This window comes from Phascolarctos cinereus, unplaced genomic scaffold (assembly GCF_003287225.1).
Source record: "Phascolarctos cinereus isolate Bilbo 61053 unplaced genomic scaffold, phaCin_HiC Scaffold_4;HRSCAF=312, whole genome shotgun sequence".
Lineage (NCBI taxonomy): Eukaryota > Metazoa > Chordata > Mammalia > Diprotodontia > Phascolarctidae > Phascolarctos > Phascolarctos cinereus.
In genome coordinates this window covers 577,876,414-577,897,891 of record NW_027555847.1, presented here as the reverse complement: position 1 = coordinate 577,897,891, position 21,478 = coordinate 577,876,414, and the positions used below count along the sequence as shown (strand labels likewise).

General features: G+C 37.0%; 1 protein-coding gene across 2 annotated transcripts in view; it reads right to left on the bottom strand.

Annotated features, from left to right (window-relative positions):
- The window catches only part of CNBD1 (cyclic nucleotide binding domain containing 1), a 464,842-nt gene that overhangs the window by 100,160 nt on the left and 343,204 nt on the right, over nucleotides 1-21,478 (bottom strand). For both annotated transcript variants that reach the window (XM_078151951.1, XM_020970098.2), the window contains exons 7-8: nucleotides 5,962-6,071; nucleotides 1,558-1,708 (exon numbers count right to left, since the gene is read on the bottom strand). In XM_078151951.1, the coding sequence (XP_078008077.1) occupies nucleotides 1,558-1,708; nucleotides 5,962-6,071 (261 nt within the window). The remainder of the gene's footprint in view (nucleotides 1-1,557; nucleotides 1,709-5,961; nucleotides 6,072-21,478) is intronic.

Here is a 21,478-nt window from a genome sequence, read left to right as displayed (position 1 = left end):
ATCTCATCCTTCTCTACCCCACCCCACTCCCCTGCCCTCTAAACAGTATATCTTCTATTTGGATTTCAGTCAGCCAGATGGCAAAGAAGATTTTAATACATACTTGGAAGAAGTACTTTCATGTGTGAAATATTGATTTATAGAAAACAGTCCAATGTGTCTTGCATCAGTTAACATAATTAGTACAGGGAGAAAATTAATGCATCATGTCAAGAGAGAACATTGCACTAGTAAAATATCACCAGTCCCTCTTTAAAGATTACTTACCTTGAGGGTGTTTATTTTTCTAAATATTTGAATGTCACGAGAGGTAATAATATAACATTTGAACCTGTGGTTTTTCGTTTTAATTGCAGAGATTATGTGATTATTCAGCTAGCTTTTTGCATGGCTAAGTAGAGCTAGGCAGGAATGTTGAACATATTCTTTAAAAAGAGCAATAATGTACTTGAAATTCAATATGAATGAATTTAGTCAACTCAAACATTTCATGTAATCAATCTCTGATTGCATCAGTGTAGGTAACTCCTGCCACTAAAACCCTCCTAAGAATCAGTAAAGAAATTCCATGAAGTTAGCTGAATTGCATAGATGCTAAATGTCTTGTCTAGGGTCACACACAGATTAAGTATCAGAAAGGCATTGAGCAGCTATAGTGAACCTGAAATATTTTTATTGCATTATTATGTTATTTCAAAACTGAATTATGATTAGATGTCTCTAACTGAATTATTATTAGATTATTCCATAAGCAAACCCCTTAAGCAGGTTAACTCCTACCAATTGCTCTTCTTTTTCACCTTATCCAACTTTTGATCTTCCTATTTTTATGTCAAGTAAAGTTGCCATTAAAGCTGCTATACATTTGGGCTCTGACCTGTGACCCTCCAGTCTTTTTTTTTTCCTGACTCCTGCTACTTTATTTCCTTCTTTGACTATTTGTACAATTTAAAAAGAGAAAGACATGCTCCAAGGTCAAGCATATGCGGGATTTCTTATTACACCATCATTTTATCTCTATCACTGTATCTCCACTTTATCTCTCTCTTTGAACCCCAGGTCATGATCCCATTACTGTTATGGAAGTAGAACACAAAGTTTGGGCTTCTTTGATGTGCTGCTGAAGCTCCAATAGGTAAGCTAATTCTGGATGCTATTACATTGACCTTAGGAATACTAATTTACATACTTTCATGTAAATAAGATATGGGCCCCTGAGAAGCAGCAAGATGCTTATGAAGTCTGATACATAAAAGAGAAGAGTAACTGAAGCACTTGCCAATAATTTTTTTCTTTTCCTATTGTAATTTTAAACATTTTATTTATGAATTACTTTAGCTAGTAGATGTGGGTGGGAAGAGGATACGCATTGGTTATGCTTTGAAGTACTGACTATTTTATTTAATACACTACCTAAGAAATTACTAAAGTTCTGTAGTAATAGATTAAATATCATCCTCCAAATAAAAATTCAGTTATCCCAAACTTGGTAGTATGTTCACCATAAACCTGAAATAAATGAAGTAGGTATTAAACAAAATGTTTCTTTGTATTTACCTAGCATATCCTCAGCATTGATGATTCCCAGTTCAACTTCAGATCCAGTAATGATTGTGCATGTGAAAGGTATTTGAAGAAGCACGCTGATCTCACCAAAGGATTCCTTCTCCTGAAGTTTCCCCATAAAAACACGTCTGCGCTTTTTTTTCTGTTTAAGGGAAAAGGATATTTATATATTTTGAAAATAATTCAATTGCATTCTTCCATTTTAGAATAATAACAACTATTGTTCATATAAGGGCTTTAATGTTTACAAAGCAATTCTCCTACGTTAACATATTAATTCTTACACCAACCCTTTGGTGGCATTTTGCAGATGAAGAAACTGAGGCTGAAGGAAGTTAAGTAAGTTACTGAAGCAGGATTCAAAATCAGTTATTCCTGACTCCAGGCCCAGCACTATGTCACCTGTTTAGTTACATATCTATCTGTTGTTGTTTTTTGCTTTCCAACTATATATATATATATATATATATATATATATATATATATATATATATATTATATATATATATATATATATGTATGTGTGTGTGTATACATATACATATATGTGTGTATGTTTTATGTATGTGTGAGTGTTAGTGTGGTCTATAAGAGTGATTACATTAAAATACATACATGAAATAATTTCAGATGATCAGTTTACTTCACTTTTAAAATTAATTTGGAATTAGTTCAAACATACATAACACATATGCATTATATATATGATATAATACTATATATGGTTCAATATAGATACTATATATACCATACTATAATATGATTATATACATATATACATAATTAAATTATAGATCAAAAGTTGGAAGGGTTTTCAGAGGCTCTCTAGTCCAAATCCTTTATTTTACAAATGAGGAAACTGAATCCCTGTAAGGTTAAATAAACTGCCCAAATTGACAAGTATAGAAAACATCAGAGGTGTTTGAACTCCCATCTTCTGATTCCTAAGCCAGGGCTCTTTCCTCTGCATGGTATATTCATATTAGCACACGATAACTGAAAATGCATTTTCAATTAGCATCCACTAACCTAAATCCCAATCAAAGATGAAGTGGTGTTTTGGGAATAGCATTAGGTTGTTAATCAGGAGATTTAGGCTCTAATCCCAGGTCTATTCCTAACTACCTTTGGCCAATCAATAATTTATCTGGGTCTCAATTTCTTATCTGTAACAATGTCCTTTCTGTATCTAAAAATTTCTCCCATAATTCTATGCAGTTGGCATCAGTCAGCATTTTTTTTTTCCTGTGGGAATTGCAAAGGTGTTTTAAAGGGCTTTGGGAAGTCTAAGCATTTATTTTGAGGAAAGGAAATTTGGAGAGACTTGAAGAGAAGTTGAAGGAGAAGAAAAACAAGGACTTATGCTGATGGGAAAAAGGAAAACTAAAGGAAGAGGAGAAACTAAAAGAAAAGAATAAGAAAAAAAGATGTTAGTAAAACAAGGTAAGCAAGAGAAATTAAGAAACTTTTTTAAGAAGGAAAATAAGTTGGGTGTTACTTTCCATGCATTACAAAAGTGAGAAGCGGTAAGAAAGTAAGGTGAAAACTTGAGAGTCGAAGACCCAGACAAGTAGTTTGCCAAAGCAATTCTCCAAGGGACCTACTATCAAAAATGATAAATGGCTGAGAATCTCACTCTTCTCCAAGCAAACATGAAGGGAGAGATAAATTTGCAGTGAGCTACTCACCTTTGTGTGATGTTTATATTTCTGTCAAGACAAAAACAAAAGATGGTTACTTATGCTCAAAGTGTAGGTTGTCTCTCTCCTAGAAGACAAAGAGAAAGAGGATCAAGAAATACCTCTCCAATTTATCAAGGAAAGTAAAGTATTCTTTTTTTTTAATTGAAGAAAGCATTTCATGATTTAAAAAAAAGAAGAAAGAAAGAAAAAGGCAGAAAGGAATCACGACTTGTTTCAGGAGGTTTCAGGGTAGAAGAAGGAAGAAAGGAGACTACAACAGACCTCATGTCCTCAGATGTTACACATACATGCACAAAATGTAGAGAACAAAGAAGGGGCATGGAGATAATAATACAAGGTGGCAAGTTTGAAAAATGATGGGTAAAGATTGGTATAGGTAGGGGACACAGCAGCACTGTCTATTTTTAAAAATGTACTAATGAGGAAAATATAAGAATCAGATGTGGGAAGCATGGTGGAAAGTACCTCCTTCCCCATTTGGCCAACTGTATTTTTTAGGGACCTGTTTTCTTCAGTGTACTTTTTTTCTACTTGGCTAATGGTATTTTTTAGGGACTTGTTTTCTTCAATGTACTTTTTTTTTCCAGTTAGTCAACTGTATTTTTTAAGGACTTGTTTTCTACAGTTAATTTTTGTCCTTCCTTTTCCAAGCTATAGACTCTGTCTTGCATACTTCTCATTTTTTCCCCCATTTTTTCTCCTACCTCTCTCATTTGACTTATAAAATCCTTCTCAATCTTCACTCTTCCCATAATATGAATCTATCGCATGTTTGGGTTTTTTTGTTTGTTTTTTGGTTTGGGGGGGGTTGTTTTTTTGGGGTTTTTTTGCTCATGGTATTTGCTTATTTCCTGGCCTGTAAAGAGATTGAGTCAGGGGCACTGACCCAAGCTTCTTCTGTTGGGAGGTTAGGGCCTGCTCACTGGCTTCGTGTGCTGCGGCCCCTGATGTTAGCAGTTGGAGGCTGTAGGGTTCTGGCAGCTTACCTGGTGTTGGGCTGGAATCAGCAACGTGAAACTCTAGGGGTAGGATTGGGTAGTGTGGCCCCTGGAGATTTCCTATTCACCCAGGCCTTTCCTTCCTTTTGCTTTCTCCAGCTTCTTTCAAATGATTGTTGCGGGGCGTTTACCTGCCTGGGGCCCCTTGGAGCACTGCTTCCCTTAGTTTTGCTGAGGCACTGGGAGAGCAGGTTGCAGTAAAATTCCAAGGCCATTGGTGGTCTTCCAAGCTGGTTTCCACTGGTTCCCCTGCCCTCACTGAGGCACTCAGGGGTCCTGGTATTGGTGTTTGCCTGCTTCACCATATGGGTTTCAGGCTCTCCTCCTGGTATGCTAAAGTGGAGCTTTCCTCTAGCTTGGCAGGATGCCTCCTGTTCCCTACTGCTTCCCTTCCCCCAGGGCAAGAGGGGCCTTTCCCATTAATCCCCCAAGCTACCTGGGCTACTGGACTGCTGCACCCAGTCTTTCTTGTGGTTTGGCTGCTCCAGGGTTTTTCCTGGGGTGATATTTTCTAAGCTTCCAGAGGTTAATAATGGAGGGTAAGAGCAACTTACTCCACCCTCTTGGCTTCCAGAATCCAACATTATTTCTTAATGTGAATATGGTGTAGGAAGGAGAAAACTAGATGACAATGCAATTAAAAGCTTTCAAAATTAGTTGAATGGCCAGATCTAAGGAGTACTCATTAATGTCTTGATGTCAGCTTTAAAGGAGATCTTCATGGGAGTATTCTAGAGATTTATGCTTTTCCGTAATATTAATTAACATTTTTATCCATACCTTGGATAAAGCCATGCATGGCATGCTCAGCAAATATATAGATGATCTAAACTTTGAGGGTATCATATTGCATGAAGAGTAGGGGTAATACAAGATCTGGATAAGTTACAGTATTAGAATAAATCTAATAAGATGAAAATAAAAATAAATGATCAGTCTTGAGTTCAAAAATCCATGTCACATTTATAAAAATGGAGATGCATAGCTAGACAGTAAGCAATTCAATTCATCCGGCAAATTTCTGAAGATTTTAGTGAACCCACTTTAATTTGAATCAACAATTTGACAGAAAAGCCAATGTGATCTTACTACATTAAGAGAAGCTAGGTTATTGATAGTCCTATTGTACTCTGTTCTGGTGAAACAACAGTCGGAATATTGTGTTCAGAGCTAGCCATTTCATTTTAGGAATCACACTGATGAGACGGAAGTCACTCAGAGGAGGACAACCAGAATTGTGAAGAGTCTTGAGTTCATGTCATGAAGACTGTTGAAAGGACCTAGGGATGTTTAGCCTGGAGAAAAGAAGACCTGGAAGGACATGAGAGCTATCTTCAAGCTTTTGGAAGACCATCATGTGGAATAGTGATAAAACATTTTCTGTTTGGCCACAGAAGGCAAAACTAGGAGGAGCAAGAGTGGAAGCTGCCAACAGATAAGCTTAAATTTTAAGGGAGATATCACCTAATAATTAGAGTTGTTCAGAGGGCTGTCTTGAGAAAGAATGTTTTCCCACAGTAGAGGTCTTCACATAAATACTGGTTGACTACTTAACCTCTCAATTCTCCCAGACAACCTAAAAGTTAAAGATCATTCATTGAAATGCATTCATATATGGAATTCCCTCACTAGGAGTTCCCAGTACTAATTAAATCACAGATCCAAATTTTTTTTAAAAGGTTAAAATAACTTACCATTTTCCTAAGTTGATATTTCATAAGCCCAATAACTTCTCTATAGACTTTACAAAATCCAGATTGGATGTAAGCCACAAATGAGATGATCTCTCCATCTTTCACCAATACTGCAAAAGATATATTATATGGATTTATCTATTTGAGAATTAATTTAATTAATATATCATATCTCTCAAAAGTTTGCCTATTTGATTCAATGTGTGGCATTTCTCAGGTTCTAGATGGGTATCACTTTTAAAACTCCAATGTGTCTAAAGAAGATGTGGCTTTTGGATATATTAATTCATTTCTGCTGAACATATCTAAGAAGCTAACACATATCATATTAAAAACTGAAAATAGTATCCCATGATTAATTCATATATAAAAAGTTAATTTACTTCCAAGGGGTATAGTAAAAAAATGTTTATGTAATATTTTATCAGATTATAATTATCACCACTATGTTAGAAATAGGCTTGACACCAAAAATTTAGTATCAAGAAAATTTATTATAAGAAAGTACAGAGGATTTAGATGTTTCTGGCCAGAAGCGGGCTCCACCCCTCTTCAGGAGGGGTGGGCCCTGGGTGCAAGGGAAAGTGTGCTTTTATGCAGTTGAATTCGGGGCGTGAAACCTCCCAGGCCGGGATTGGTCCAACCCTTCCCAGGTTATACTTTTCCTTACATGTTTCCCCTTGATATGCTCAAGTATGTTCCCCCTCCCTTGGTCATACATCCCATGACTCATTAATGAGGCTCTAATTTTATGCAGGGTGTGTCAGATAATAGTAATGAAGTTCATTAAGCAGGCGCACTAACATTCTTCAGGTGTCCTCAGGTTGACCCTAACTGGTCTGAGCTGGCTCGACCCCTATCTTGATTTTGGGGTCTTCTTGGAACAATCCACTTACTTCCTATTGGTCAAGCCCAGCCCACCTACAGTGTACCACCTCCTGGGACCTTTGTTCTTTAAATCTTTGCATTATTCTACCTGTGGAAACTTAAGCCCTTCTAACTCTAACAACTACTTAAGGCACTAAAAAATTTAAAAATGAAACAATTTTACCAATGTAGAAAATGTGATTTAATCAACAGGAGAAAATCTGTAAACTTTAAAATTATGTATCTTCTTTCTTCTCTCATTCCAAAACACAACCAATCCAATCCAAAAATCACTTTTTTCCCCCAATACTTACTATATAAGGCCCTGTGCTGCCCCAGACAAATAAAAAAGCAATGAAGTCAAATTCAACTTATAGGCTTTTTCCTCTTAAGAATCAAAGGTTTTTCATTATATTCCCCTACAGCATTTCCCATAACTTGGTTGAGAACAATTTTATAAGATAAAGACAAAGGGCTAAATGTGTGTATGTGAGAGAGAGAGAGAGAGAGAGACAGACAGACAGACAGACAGAGAGACTGAGATCTATTTATTTCACTATGTAAAAGGGGATACCATTAGTAATTATTGTAGAAAGTTATTATTAATGTAAATGAAATGATGAAGCTAGGCAATAGCATAAGTATTCAAATAAAATTAGAATAATTATAGAAATAAGATTAAAAAGACCAAGCTAACAATGGTTACAATCTTAGATTTTTAACACTGCTACCAATCAGAGAAATTAGTCATAATGAATAAGGAGAAATTCTTTAAAAATAAGTTAAATGAAACTTCCATTACTGTTCACACATTTGTAAGTGTAGCTATCTATTGGCACTTTTTCTACAATCTTCAGCTCTCATAGATATTTTTTATTTCAAAAATCCCTGTCATACTTTAACTGATGCATTTTATCTCATATTATGCTAGCTTATATATTAGGCATAATATTTCATAATTTTAGTTATGATAATTCATAAATATATTATATGATTATAGCAACCTGTTAAAGGTTATTTCTCATACATACCCCAGCACTCATGTAGACTATAAATGAAAAAGTTTCCAGGACATTTTGGAAACATATCAGAGGGTCATGTATACACACACACACACACACACACACACACACACACACACACACACACACATACACACACACGTATATGAACACATATATATTATATATGTATATAAAATACATGTGTTCATTTATATGCACATGCATATTTATATCTGAAGTGAGGTAGTCTCCTCTATGAAAGGCTATAATAAGAAGTACTGACTTTTTGACATTTCAGTCAATCAATTAAAAGGTGAACAACAAGAATTTGTTGGAAATTCATATTGACTAGGTTGGTGGAGGGAGAATTCCCAGAAGCACGTACTCCCTCTCTCTATATATAGGTAGATGGGTGGATAGATAGATAGATAGATAGATAGATAGATAGATAGATAGATATAGATAGATAGATAGATACAGATAGATATAGATATGTATACACATACATACACATACATGAATTATACATGTACATGCATATGGGAATATAGATATAGATATACCTAATACCCAAATGGATCTCTGATAGTATCAACTTGAGAATTTCCTTGAGCAACAGGGATTTCAATCCACCCATGCCTATCTATTCTACGTGTGTCTCTTGCGTACGTTCTCCCAAAAGTTCATTCAATAAAATCTAACTTGCTAGAGACAGTCCTTACTTTCTCCAGAAACTGAATGTACCAGTAGAGAACTCTGTCCCCCTTTCATCTCTTGCTCTTGACACATGACCAACTCATCTTCTCTTCTTATCAAACAATTCCTTGAGGACAAACTACTTCTATTCTTTGGAATTCCCTACTAGTTATATATTACCCACACTTATTATGCACCTTCCCATTTTCTTCTGTGTGACATTCATTTTTAGTTCTTCAGAGGCAGTGGTTGCCTTTATATAATTGCCATATAGCAACATCAGTACAGTGTTATCATTGAAAAGGCAGACCTTCACTTTCATTGGAAACTTGAGTCAGTAAAAGACCTTGCACTTTTTCTCCAAAACAATCTAGACTAAGCTCATTGTCCATCTGTATTGCATGAGCCGGTTCATTAGCTTGACAGGCAGTGAGGGCCTTCTTGTGAAAATGAGATTAAAATATTGGAATGGCAACACTAGGCAATTATAGATAAACTCAATAATGTCATATAATTTAAAAACCTAGCTCTGTTCTTTCTTTCCAGTCTTTTTTACACCTTACTCCCCTCTATCTACCTTACAATACAGTGACACTAACCACTTTGTAATCCCTCTCACAAGACACTCCATCTCCTGACTATGTATTTTTCACCAGCTGTCCCCCCATGCATGGAATTCTCCCCCTCCAACTATTCTCTGCTGACTGGATTCCTTGGCTTTCTTCAAGTCCCAGGTAAAATTCCATCTATATCTTCCCTAATCCTGCTTAATACTAGTGACTTTCCTTAGTTTACACTCTCAAATTTACCGTGTATATATCTTGTTTGTAAATAATGTTTCATGTTGTTTCTTCATTAGATTCTGAGCTTTTGGGCAAAGAGACTATTTTTTTCCTTTCCTTGTATTCCTAGTGCTTAACATAATACCTCGAACATCGTAGACAATAAGTGTTTGCTCACTGACTTGGTGTAGAAAATGCGCTTCTTCAGGTAAAAATAATACAGCAAAATGTCAGCTGGCCAAAGACCTTCTTATCTTCAATTGAAGGAAAGTTTATTTTTTAAATGTCCTATGCTCATGTATATAAAGTAAGCATTTACAATATTGCAAGCAATATTAGCATTATTTTGTTGCGTAACTCTGAACATTGTTTTTTTTTTGCCTGGAAAATACTCAAAGGTTTCTGAACCAACAGTCTTATATGCTACCAGTTTAAGTTACATTTGCCATTTAATTTTTTTAAGATTTTTAGAAACATACAGTTTGTCACAAATGACAAGTAGCTTCCCCATATCTGCTAATACTGAAGAGATCTAAGAGGTCAATGGAACCATCAGAATGATCATCAGCAACACATATAGAATGTCAATGCCAAAGCCATCTTGCTTACTTTGTCAGCTCTTTATCATCCACATTAATCAGCAAATAGAGTTTTGAGAATAGTACTTCATAAATGTGTTGAAAGCATGAAAGTACGAAAACTGGTTCTATGAAGACAATGAGGGATTAAAAACATTGCCTGTGACAAAAGAATTCACAAAGTATGACTATATACAGAAGCTGAAAGTCTACAGGGTAATATTGAAGCCAGCTTCTAGTCTTGGTAAAACTGAAATAAACAAAAGCTGATTTTCATATTGCTTGCCATTTCAATTAGGAAGGGGGTGCTGGAGGGAGGGAGAGAATTTGGAACTGAAAATAAAAATTAAAAAATACAATAGAACATTAAAAACAGTTAAAGAAAAAAATAAGTTGATCTTTAGTATCTCTCGCTTTCTTCTGGTGTTTCCCAGCTCCTTATGTTCCTATGCTAGCTCCCTTTTACTATATTCCCTAGGCCTGGTATGTCGCATTCTTGAGCTTTCTAGCACTACAATTACCAGTCTAAATATTCCATTTTTAGTTTATCAAGATGCTATTGTGATAATGGGTGCTAATAGGTGAATGCATTATTACTCAGGTAATACACTTTCATTTTAGCATGATTTTCTGGAAGTAAGCCTTAATTTAAAGTAACAATCCCAACAGTGAGAACTTTATTCATCTGAATAGGCCAGTAAGGGAAATATTTGGGAACAGATAAGGTTTTTGTAATTCCTCAAATCACAACACATAGGCAAATACTTTGCCTGCCCATAATCCAATTAGGCTATGCTTTTGTGGAATGGATTAGCTTACTAGTATGGTGGAATTCCATGTGACACATTCAGCCCAGTAAGGGAGTAAGATAGAGCAAATGTAACAAAATCAGTATTATTTTCAGTTCAATATTATTCAGTATTACTCTCCCCTTCTGCTTTTCATCTTGCTTTTGTGTACTGACTTCCCTCATTAACTTTAAGCTCCTTAAGGGCAGGGTGTACCTCTGTTTTTATTTGTATCCCCAGCACTTAACATAGCTCCTAGCATGTACTGAATGCTTAATAAATTAAATAATTCGCTTACTTTATGCAGAAATTCTAGAGGAAGCATCATGGGGCTACATTGAGAACCTACTCACTTCAAGACCTCATGGAAACCCTAGATTTAACAGATTATTAACATCTTTAAAAATTCTCATATCCTAAATTCTCATGCATTAATGAATGTAAATTTGGAAACATAGAAACATTAAAGAAATTATGAACCCATTTATAGAATCTTCCAAATAGTATGAATCAAAGACAAACTAAAAAATGACCAGTATGTGCCAGTAAGCACTTCACAGAAGTACACTTAGACAAAAAAAAAAGTATGTCCAGTACTGAGGTGAAAATTATTGTGAGTTTTACTAGTTAAGAAGCACACTGTAAAACTACCATCATGATAAATAACAATGTAAAATATGATATAAAGAGGGCAGCATATTTTTGGTGAGATTGGCAGAACACGCTGTCATTAAATCCCAAGTTAAGTCAACATACCTAGTACAATACTCTCCATGCTAATACTAAATGTTTCTGATTTTATTAATTGATAGAATTATAGAATTAATTAAATTAAACTACAAAAAAATAACAAGTTAATGGAGCAGCTGGCTTTTTTTCACTGACACAGAACTGAATGGCTTTGTTGAACAAGACACAAAGCAAGGTGTGCATCACAAGGAATCATTCTGATTATTTTTGAATGATAAATTTAAGTTAAATTAACAGAATAAATGTTAATAACATAAAAAAAGAATAAGGATTTGCTGAAGATTCTGAATTATAAGGGAAAAAAATCCAGAAGCAGACATGTGAGTACTGGTGGAAAACAGTTGTTTAATAGTCAAATATGTAAAGAAGTTAGAAATTATGTGGATCTTTATTTTTTCATTTTGTTTTAATTTGACAAAAACCTATTCTCTCTCCCCCCAACAAAGGAAAGGAGAAAGTAAAAGAGAAAGGAAGGGAGAAAGGGCAGGGCAGGGCAGGGAGGGGTGGGGAGATAAGGGGAGTGGAGGGGGAAAGGAAAGGGGGAAGGAAAATGCTTATTCCAAAAAAATAAATGTCTGAATTGGCACTCTGCATCCATTAACTCTCTCAGGAAGTGAGTAACATGCTTCATTATGGGTCTTCTTTGATTATGGTTGGTCATTATATTGATAAGCATTCTTAAGCCTTTCGTAATTGTTTGTGCAACTATTGCTATCATATAAATTCTTCTCCTTGCTCTTCACACTTCACTCTGTATCGGTTCATGTAAGTCTTCCCAAGTTTCTCTGAAACCATTCCCTTCATTATTTCTTATAGCACAATTATATTCCATTAAATTTATATACTGTCATTTGTTCATCCATTCCCTAACTAATGGCCATCCCCTCAGTTTCCAGTTCTTTGTCACCAATGGGGATCTTTATGATGAATATTCAGACTGTGAATCATAAGCACAATTGCTAAGGACAGAAAAAGCAAACACTAACCATGGAAAGCAAAGAAACAGAATTATCTGTATGGTATGTAAAAAGTTTTTGCTGCCACTACTACATATTCCTCTGTCTTCAATTTGGTGAAAATGATTCCTATTACTTCCATCTAAGAAGACTGTTGTAAGGAAAGTGCCTTATAAACTACAGAACACTAAATAAATGTGAGCTATTATTAGTTATGAAAATAGCACTTGATTTAATTAAAAACAATATCACAGTCAAAAGAAGTTTATAAAATAATTGTTAGGTTAATATGAAATCTATTATATAACCAGGAGTGGGAGAGGCAGAATAGAAGAATGCATAGAAGACTGACCATGGGGTCTGGAAGATCTGGGTTCAAGACCTGTACCTGAGGAATATAGCTGTGAGACCTTGATGAAAGAGTTGAACTTCCAAAATCTTCCATGTTATATTTGTATAGGAAAATATGAATTTTTAACTCAGTTTATATTGAACCTTTGTATATTTCTATTAATAACAATATAAATTACAGTAGATTTTTTATAATGAAGGTATATTAAAAAATCACTTTGTCCTGTACATTTCAACTTCCTGCATTGACCTCATTTTACTTTCTGAAGTTTCCTACAGATAAAAAAGCAAAAACTTAACTAAGTACAAAAAATGCCTGTAAGTTAGGCAAATAGAGTACAACGGGCAAAGAATCAAGAAGATCTGGGTTCTATTTCTTGCTCTACCATTTATCACTTGCATGGTCTTGGGTAAATGGGCTAAATAGCTAGCTTTTATACATTGATTTAAGGTTTGCAAGGAACTCTACAAATAATATCTTCACAACATTTTATCTTTGCAACAACCCTACAAGGTGAGTACTATTATTGTATAAGGCAACTGAGGCAGACAAAATTTAAATGACTTGCCCAGAGTCACATAGCTAGTTAGTATCTGAAGTCAGGATTTAACTCAGATTTTCATGACTCCAGAACCAGCCCTCTATCCAAATCAATAAACATTTATTAAGTTCCTATTATATGTCTCACACTATACTAAGCCCTGAAGATACAAAAAATCCCAGAGCCCAGAAATGGGGTATTAGTTGTGGAACAACTAGAAGGCCTGTATTACTGTCATCAAAGAGTACATGGTAGGGAGTAAGGTGTAAGGCTAAAAAGGTAGGAGGGGGCTAAATTATGAAGGGACTAAGTTATGAAGGCCTTTCAATGCCAAACAGAAGATTTTATATTTGATCCTAAAGGCAATAGAGAGCCATTGGAGTTTATTGAGTAGAGGAGGTAACGTGCTTTATGAAAATCATTTTAGTGATGGCATAGAGAATAGATTAGAGTGGTTAAAGATTTGAGGCAGGCAGAAGCACCAGAATGCCATTATAGAAGTCTAGGCATGAGGTGATGAAGGCTAATACCAGAGAAATGCTTACATAGGGTCGTATAATTGAATGTGGGAATAGTGAAAAAATTGACAACAGTAAAAGGCTCCTGAACGTGTAACAACCAAAAATTAATTCAAAATCAAATGCATAATGAGTCCAAAGTGTTTCTGGCAGCATTTGCCTGTGCTGCATTGCACAACTTTATGGCAGCCTTGGTTCTGAACATATGACATGCACTTTGCACTGTACCTGCCATCATGTCACACGATGACAATGAATGCTGCCAGAAACACCTCAGTTCAGATTTGAAACTATTGTATATTATGAATTTCAGTGTTTTTACTGTACATACAAAATCATTAAATGAATTTTGGCTTCAGATTAGAACAGAATTTCCAACAATTTCTGAAATAGCCCTAAACATACTTCTGCCATTTTGTACTTTTTCAGCATTGACAATTATAAAATCAAAATATCAATCAACTCTGAAAAACACTGAAGATGCTCTATGTCCCACAGTATCAAATATTTTGTCAAGATTTAATTTTTTAAGTAAAAATAAACAAGTACATCCATCTCATTAGTAAGCAAATTTGCTTTTGTCTTTAATAAATGATGAAATTATATGTATACCAAAGAACTGTTTTAAAATAAATTTCTATATGATTTATTATCAGTAAATGTTTGATTTGTATACCTATTTTACATACCATATACTCAGGATGGCATAAAATATTCTTGGGTGCAAAGAGGTTGTGAGTGGATAAAGTTTAAAAAGCTCTGCACTAGAGTGGTGTCAGTATCAGAAATATGATAAAGGAGCTAAGGATTCAAGACAGGAAAGTATAGAGTTGAATTGGTTCACCAAAAGGTTACAACAGGGAAAAGAGGAAAGAGTAATTAATGCAGAGGAGATGTTCTGGAAGAGAAGCGAGGAGTCCAGGGATTAGGGGTAACAGTATGGACTAAGAGTACAATTTTGTAAGAGAATGCAGAGGGAAATGTGAAAAGCCAAAAGATTATGGTTAGATGGAGTGATTTCAGATATCTGGAACATAGAAGTGTTGCATTTGTGGGTGTTGTTAAGATCAAGGGTATGCCCATCATTGTGTGTGTGGCTAAGGGGAGATAAAGAAGAAGGTCACAGAAAGTGAGTAGGTTGAATAACTAAGTGGCTACCGCATTTCAGGGAGAGTTAATATGTATATTGAAGTCCCCCAGTATGAGAGTTGGAGTTGAGGAGGAAAGAAAAATTGTTAGCCAGGTATGTGAGTGACTTGGAGGTCTGTAGATAATAACTATCATAATTTTGATTGGGCAGTAGATAAGACTTGCATGAACCTTAAAGGAAGAGGAATTACTGAGTGATAGAAGCAGAGAGAAAACCTGAAAGTGGCAATGGGGAGCAAGGAGTATTCCAACTCTTCCACCTCAACCAGTGAGCATAGAAGGATAAGTGTGGGGGGCAGAGCCAAGATGGGGAGTGAAAGCAGTGACTTGCTTGAGCTCTCCCCCAAACCCCTCCAAATTCTCATAAAAAATGGCTCTAAACAAATTCTGAAGCAGCAGAACTTCACAAAAAGACAGAGTGAAACAAATTTCCAGCCCAAGACAACCTGGATGATTGATCAGAAAGGTTTATCGCGCGGGGCTGGGAGCGCAGCGCAGCATGGGCTCACAGGCGGCCGCAAACCTGGAGCAGGCCTCAGAGGACTGAATCCCAGGCAGCTGTGGAGGTTTCCAGACTCCTCAATCCACCAATGCCAAAGACAACTTAGAAAGTCAATGGGAAAAGTCTGTTTCTGTCAGTGCTCAGAGAGGAAGGCGGGGTCTCAGTTCCCTTCCCCAAGAGCCTGGCGGGGGGAGTGGGGGGGAGCAGCTGCTTCCCGAGCTTCCGGCCCACAGACTGAGGGGGAATCCAGTGCCTGATCAGAGAGGGACTGCAGGGATCTCTTTGCCAGTGCTGAGGCAGGAATCTCTTGCTTTGCCCGTGTGTGGATCTGGGTCACGGTTCTGGGCGGCGGTGCTGGGGTGAGGAGGAGCGCTGGAATGGTGGAGCTTGGAGTGGCTCCTCACAGTTATAGGACAGAAAGGAATACTTGTGGTCACAAGCCAAAAGGAGTAAACAACTCGCCCCTTGTCATACCACCTTGGAAGAACTGAAAATTTACAGGTCCCTACAAGTATCTCTGAAAACAGCTACACAAACCCCTGAAGCTTGGGACAGTACACTCTCCACATTGGAAGCAGACTCTTACCTTAACAAGGAGTTTAAAACTCAAGTAATTGGCTGGGATCATGAGCAAGCAGCACAAAAAGAGTCAGACTATATTATCTTACTTTGGTGAAAAAGAAGATCAAAATATACAACCAGAAGAAGACAACAAAGTCAAAGCTCCTACATCCAAAGCCTCCAAGAAAAATATGAATCAGTTCTAGCCCTTGGAAGAGCTCAAAAGGGATTTTGAGAAGCAAGTAAGGAAGTAGAGGAAAAACTGGGAAGAGAAATGAGAGTGATGCAAGAAAATCATGAAAAACAAGTCAACAGCTTGCTAAAGGAGACCCAAAAAAATACTGAAGAAAATAACACCTTAAAAAACAGCCTAACCCAAATGGCAAAAGAGGTCCAAAAAGCCAATGAGGAGAAAAATGCCCTAAAAAGAAAAATTGGCCAAATGGAAAAGGAAGTCCAAAAGATTACTGAAGAAAATACTTCCTTAAAAATTAGAATAGAGCAATTGGAAGACAGTGACTTTATGAGAAATCAAGACACTGTAAAACAAATCCAAAAGAATGAAAAATTAGAAAACAATGTGAAATATCTCATTGGAAAAACAACTGACCTGGAAAATAGATCCAGGGAGAGAATTTAAAAATTATTGGACTATCTGAAAGCCATGATCAAAAAAAGAACCTAGACATCATCTTTCAAGAAATTATCAAGGAAAACTGCCCTGATATTTAGAACCAGAGGGCAAAATAGAAATGGAAAGAATCCACAGATCTCCTCCTGAAAGAGATCCCCAAAGGAAAACTCCTAGGAATATTGTAGCTAAATTCCAGAGTTCCAGGTCAAGGAGAAAATATTACAAGCTGCCAGAAGGAAACAATTCAAGTACTGTGGAAACACAATCAGGATAACACAAGATTTAGCAGCTTCTACATTAAAGGACTGCAGGGCATGGAATATAATATTCTGGAGGGCAAAGGAGATAGGATTACAACCAAGAATCACCTACCCAGCAAAACTGAGTATAATCCTTCAGGGGAAAAAATGGTCATTCAGTGAAATAGAGGACTTTCAAGCATTCCTGATGAAAAGACCAGAGCTGAATAGAAAATTTGACTTTCAAATACAGACCTCAAGTGGAACATGAAGAGGTAAACAGGAAAGAGAAATCATAAGAGACTTATTAAGATTGAACTGTTTGTATTCCTGCATGGAAAGATGATATTTGTAACTCATGAGAACTTATTAGGGTAGTTGAAGGAAAAAAATTATATGTATGTGTATATAGATAGAGAGATAGAGGGCACAGGGTGAGTTGAAGATTAAGGGGTCATATCTGGAGAATAAAATTAAGGGATGAGAGAGGATGATACTCGGAGAAGAAAGGGAGAGGTAGAATGGGGTAAATTATCTCACAAAAAAAACAGAAAAGAAAAGTCTCTCACAGTGGAGGGGAAACAGGGGAAGGTGAGAGGGAATGAGGGAATCTTATTCTCATAGGATTTGGCTTAAGGAGAGAATAACATACACATTCAATTGGGTATGGAAATCTGTCTTACCCTACAGGAAAATAGGGGGAGAAGGGGACAAGAGAGCAGGGGGTGATAGAGAGGAGGGCAGATTGGGAAAGAGGGTAATCAGAAGCAAATACTTCTGAGAAGGGACAGGGTCAAAAGAAAGAATAGAATAAATGGGAGGGCAGGATGGGATTAAGGGAAATAGAGTTAGTTTTTCACAACATGTCTACTAAGGAAGTGTTTTGCATAACTGCACATGTACAACCTATATTGAGTTGCTTGCCTTTTCAATGAGGGTGGGTGGGGAGGGAGGAAGGGAGAAAATTTGGAACTCAAAGTTTTAAAAACACATGTTTTAAAAAAAAGTTTTCACATGCAACTGGGAAATAAGAAATACAGGAAATGGGGTACAGAAGTCTATCCTGCTCTACAGGAAAATAAAAGGGGAAGGGGATAAGAGAAGGGAGGGGGGAGAGATAGAAGACAAGGCAGACCAGGGAAAGGGGTATTGAGAATGCATGCCATCTTGGGGTGGGGGGAGGGGTGACAAATTTGGAACTCAAGAACTTGTGGAAGTGAATATTGAAAACTAAAAATAAGTAAATTTATATTTTAAAAAAAAGAACTGAGCGTGGGGAGGGCACATAGCCTCATTGAAATCATCAAAGCCAGGTATGTGAGAGACACCTTAGGGAATTTGTGTAAAAAGTTCTATCTTGTTCTCTCTCAGAACCAGATAAAGATTCTTAGCCTTTAGAAATGGACAAGGAGAAGTGGGGTCATAACAAGTGGAACCAGAAAGTACTGGAAGCCCCAAAGCAACCAGCAAAGGAGATGAGAAGTTGGAAGTAAACTATGACAGAGAATAGGAATATTAAGAAAGACCATCAGACCTCCAGTCACCTTAAATTTTACTTAAGGACTGAGGAAGTCCTGAGACAAGGTTTGCTCTTTTCCCAACTTCCTGTCCTGGTGTCTATCCACAAATATTTTTAGTTTATTCCACAAATGTTTAAGTGAATAAGGTTACAGATATTTTGATTGTAAATTAAGAAAGTACCTGATGATAAATGTGCAACATAAAATCAAATAAATAAATGAATGAATGAATGAATGAATGAATGAATGAATGAATGAATGAATAAGAAGAAGGATAAGTGTAAGGTGGAGCCAGTACTTGAAAGGGTGGCCAGCAAGTCTGTGTCACCAGGGGGAAGCCAGGTTTCAGTAATAGCTAGTAGATGGAAGGAGTAGGAGAAGACAAGATTTAAGATGTAAGGAAATTTGGGGGTAGAAGGGTTGAGGGGGATGGCAATGGGGTATCAGGTGGTAGGGTTGGGGAATGGGATTTGGATGATGTTCTACAAGAGTTTGGGCAGCTAGGTAGTGTAGTGGATAAGGTGCTGGATCTGGAGCCATAAAAGCTTAAGTTTAAATCTGGCCTCAGACACTTTCTAGCTGTGTGACCCTTTAACCATGTTTGCTTCAGTTTCTTCATCTGTAAAATGAGCTGGAGAAGAAAATGGCAGGCAACTACAGTATCTTTGCTAAGAAATCCCCAAATGGAGTCATGAGGAGTTGGACATGACTGAAACAACTTGAACAACAAAAACAAAAAAAAAGAATAGGAAGGATTTGACCATATATGAGAATTTTCATCATTGAGTGGAGGGCACCACTCCTTTTCCCAATAGTCAGATGTTCAGATGGTAGGTCCTATTTCACAAGTTTTCTTCTCTCTGAAGGCTACAGATTAGGCAGGAAAAAGTGGAGACTGAAGTCAAGACTACCCACCAAATTAAAGAAGTCCTGTTCCCATCTTTCCTCTTCCATTTCTCTCAAAAGACAAGTATAGTATAAGATGAAATAACCTGAAATGTAGGTTGCTCCTCTTTGCACCAAAGGGACTGGGAGGCTGTCAACATCCCAGCTGAGAAATGGGGCTAGCATCAGGAAGTGGAGGTTTCTTTGTGCTAGCACCGATGAAAGTCATTGCTTTAGAGTAGTTGGAAGACTCCCAGTTGGGCCCCTTGTAGCCTTCCCTTTGGGAACACAGTACACCATCAGGAGAAAGAAAGCTTAAGGCACTAGGACAGTTCAACATCTCACCTAAGGAAGATGGCTATGAGGTGACAGCAGGAAGTGATAAGCCCCCTGCACAGGGGGAAGTCTTTTCATTCAGATGGAAAATGCCTTGGCCTGGCCCTTATCTGCCTTACCTCAGGGGCCACATTGATAGAAGATAGAAGGCACATCAAAGTGCTCTTGAAGTCTGTTGGTACCTTGTCTGTACACGGCTGGAAGTAGAAGATGACATTTCAGTATTTTCCTTTGGCTCATTTGCTACTAAGTGCTTGTCAACTCTGATTAAATCCTTAAATGACATTTATCCTGATGGTTCTGCCATGGGGACTTTCTGATGATCGAACTTTCAGTGCCCTGCACTTCTTACATGAATAAGAACCTTAAGATGTTTCATTCCTGGCATTCTTCAAAACAACCTCAAATAACAAGTGATTCACTAACTGGCTGTGGATGGAGATAGGCCAAGAGATTTGCATTTCAATGGATTTGTTTTCGGGTTTGACCTCTAAGATCTATTTTAAATTAATTTCCCCTTTCATAGCCATCCTGTTTATCTGCAGACACTGTTGTAAGAAAAAAAAATAAAATAAAATAAGCACACATCTCTCTTGTGAAGCAAAAGGCAATTTCTTGAATTGCTTGAAGTCTTGTTGAACTATTCTACATCAATCACAGTACTGAAGGAGATGCCAAGTACTTCTAGCTCCTTGACAAAATAATCTGCCCTTGTCGGAATCCCCAGAACGGAGATCATATGAGAGGAGTTTGCATAGGCCACTGACAACAACCCTGTAAACATTTTCAGGCAGGCAGATTATTTATAGAAGGAGTGCTTATAAAGGTTGTGGTGACACTTTGTTCCAATGGCTAAGAATTGGCTCTTAGGAGAAGTCCATCTAAGGACGGACTACCTTAGGCAGAAAATTCATTTTTACAGAAAACTAATGCAAACAAATATAGGGTAAGTTCAATAGCTTCCAGGAGCTGACTGGGAAGACAAGGTAAATACATGAAAAGTTTCACATCATCACTGAATTCTCACCATCTGCCTCTCCTGCCCTAATCTTTCTGCTGACCTCCAATCTTGCATCTCCAACTACCTTTCAGATATGTTCTATGGAATGGTTAGTAAACGTCTTAAACTCACCATATCTACAAAAAAAAAAAAAAAGAAACCAAAATTCATCTTTCCTACTAAGCTCACCCTCTTTCTCCTACGTTCCCTATTACTGTGAAAGGCAATGCCATCTTCCCAGTCTCTCAGACTCAGTATCATATTTGATTCCTTACTATCTCACCCCCCCTCCAATATTCAATCTGTTTCTATGGCATATCAATTTCAACTTTGTAACATGTCTCAAATAGTCCCCCTTCTCTCTTCTAAGACTGCTATCCCTCTAATATAGGTCTTTATCATCTCACACTTGGACTATTACAATAGCTTACTGGTGGATCTGCCTGCCACAAGTCTCATCCCACTCCAATCCATCTTCCGTTCAGTCACTAAATGATTTTCCTAAAGCTCAGGTCCATTTACTTCACACACACACCTCCACCCTATTCAATAAATTCCAGTGCCTTCCTAGGTCCTTCAGGATCAAATATAAAATCCTCTGTTTAGCATTCAAAGCCTTTTCATAACCTGGCCCCCTCCTACCTTTCCAGTCTTCTTACACCTTTCTCTCTCTCACATGCACTTTGGTCCAATAACATTGGCCTCCAAGCTGTTCCATGAACAATGTGATCCATCTCTCCACTCTCAGCATTTTTTCTAGCTGTCTCTCATACCTAGAATATTCTCCTGGGTTGTAAGGTATGTTCAGGGAAGATTAGTACCTCTAGTGTGAGGGCTGCTGAATGAGCCCTTTTGAGGG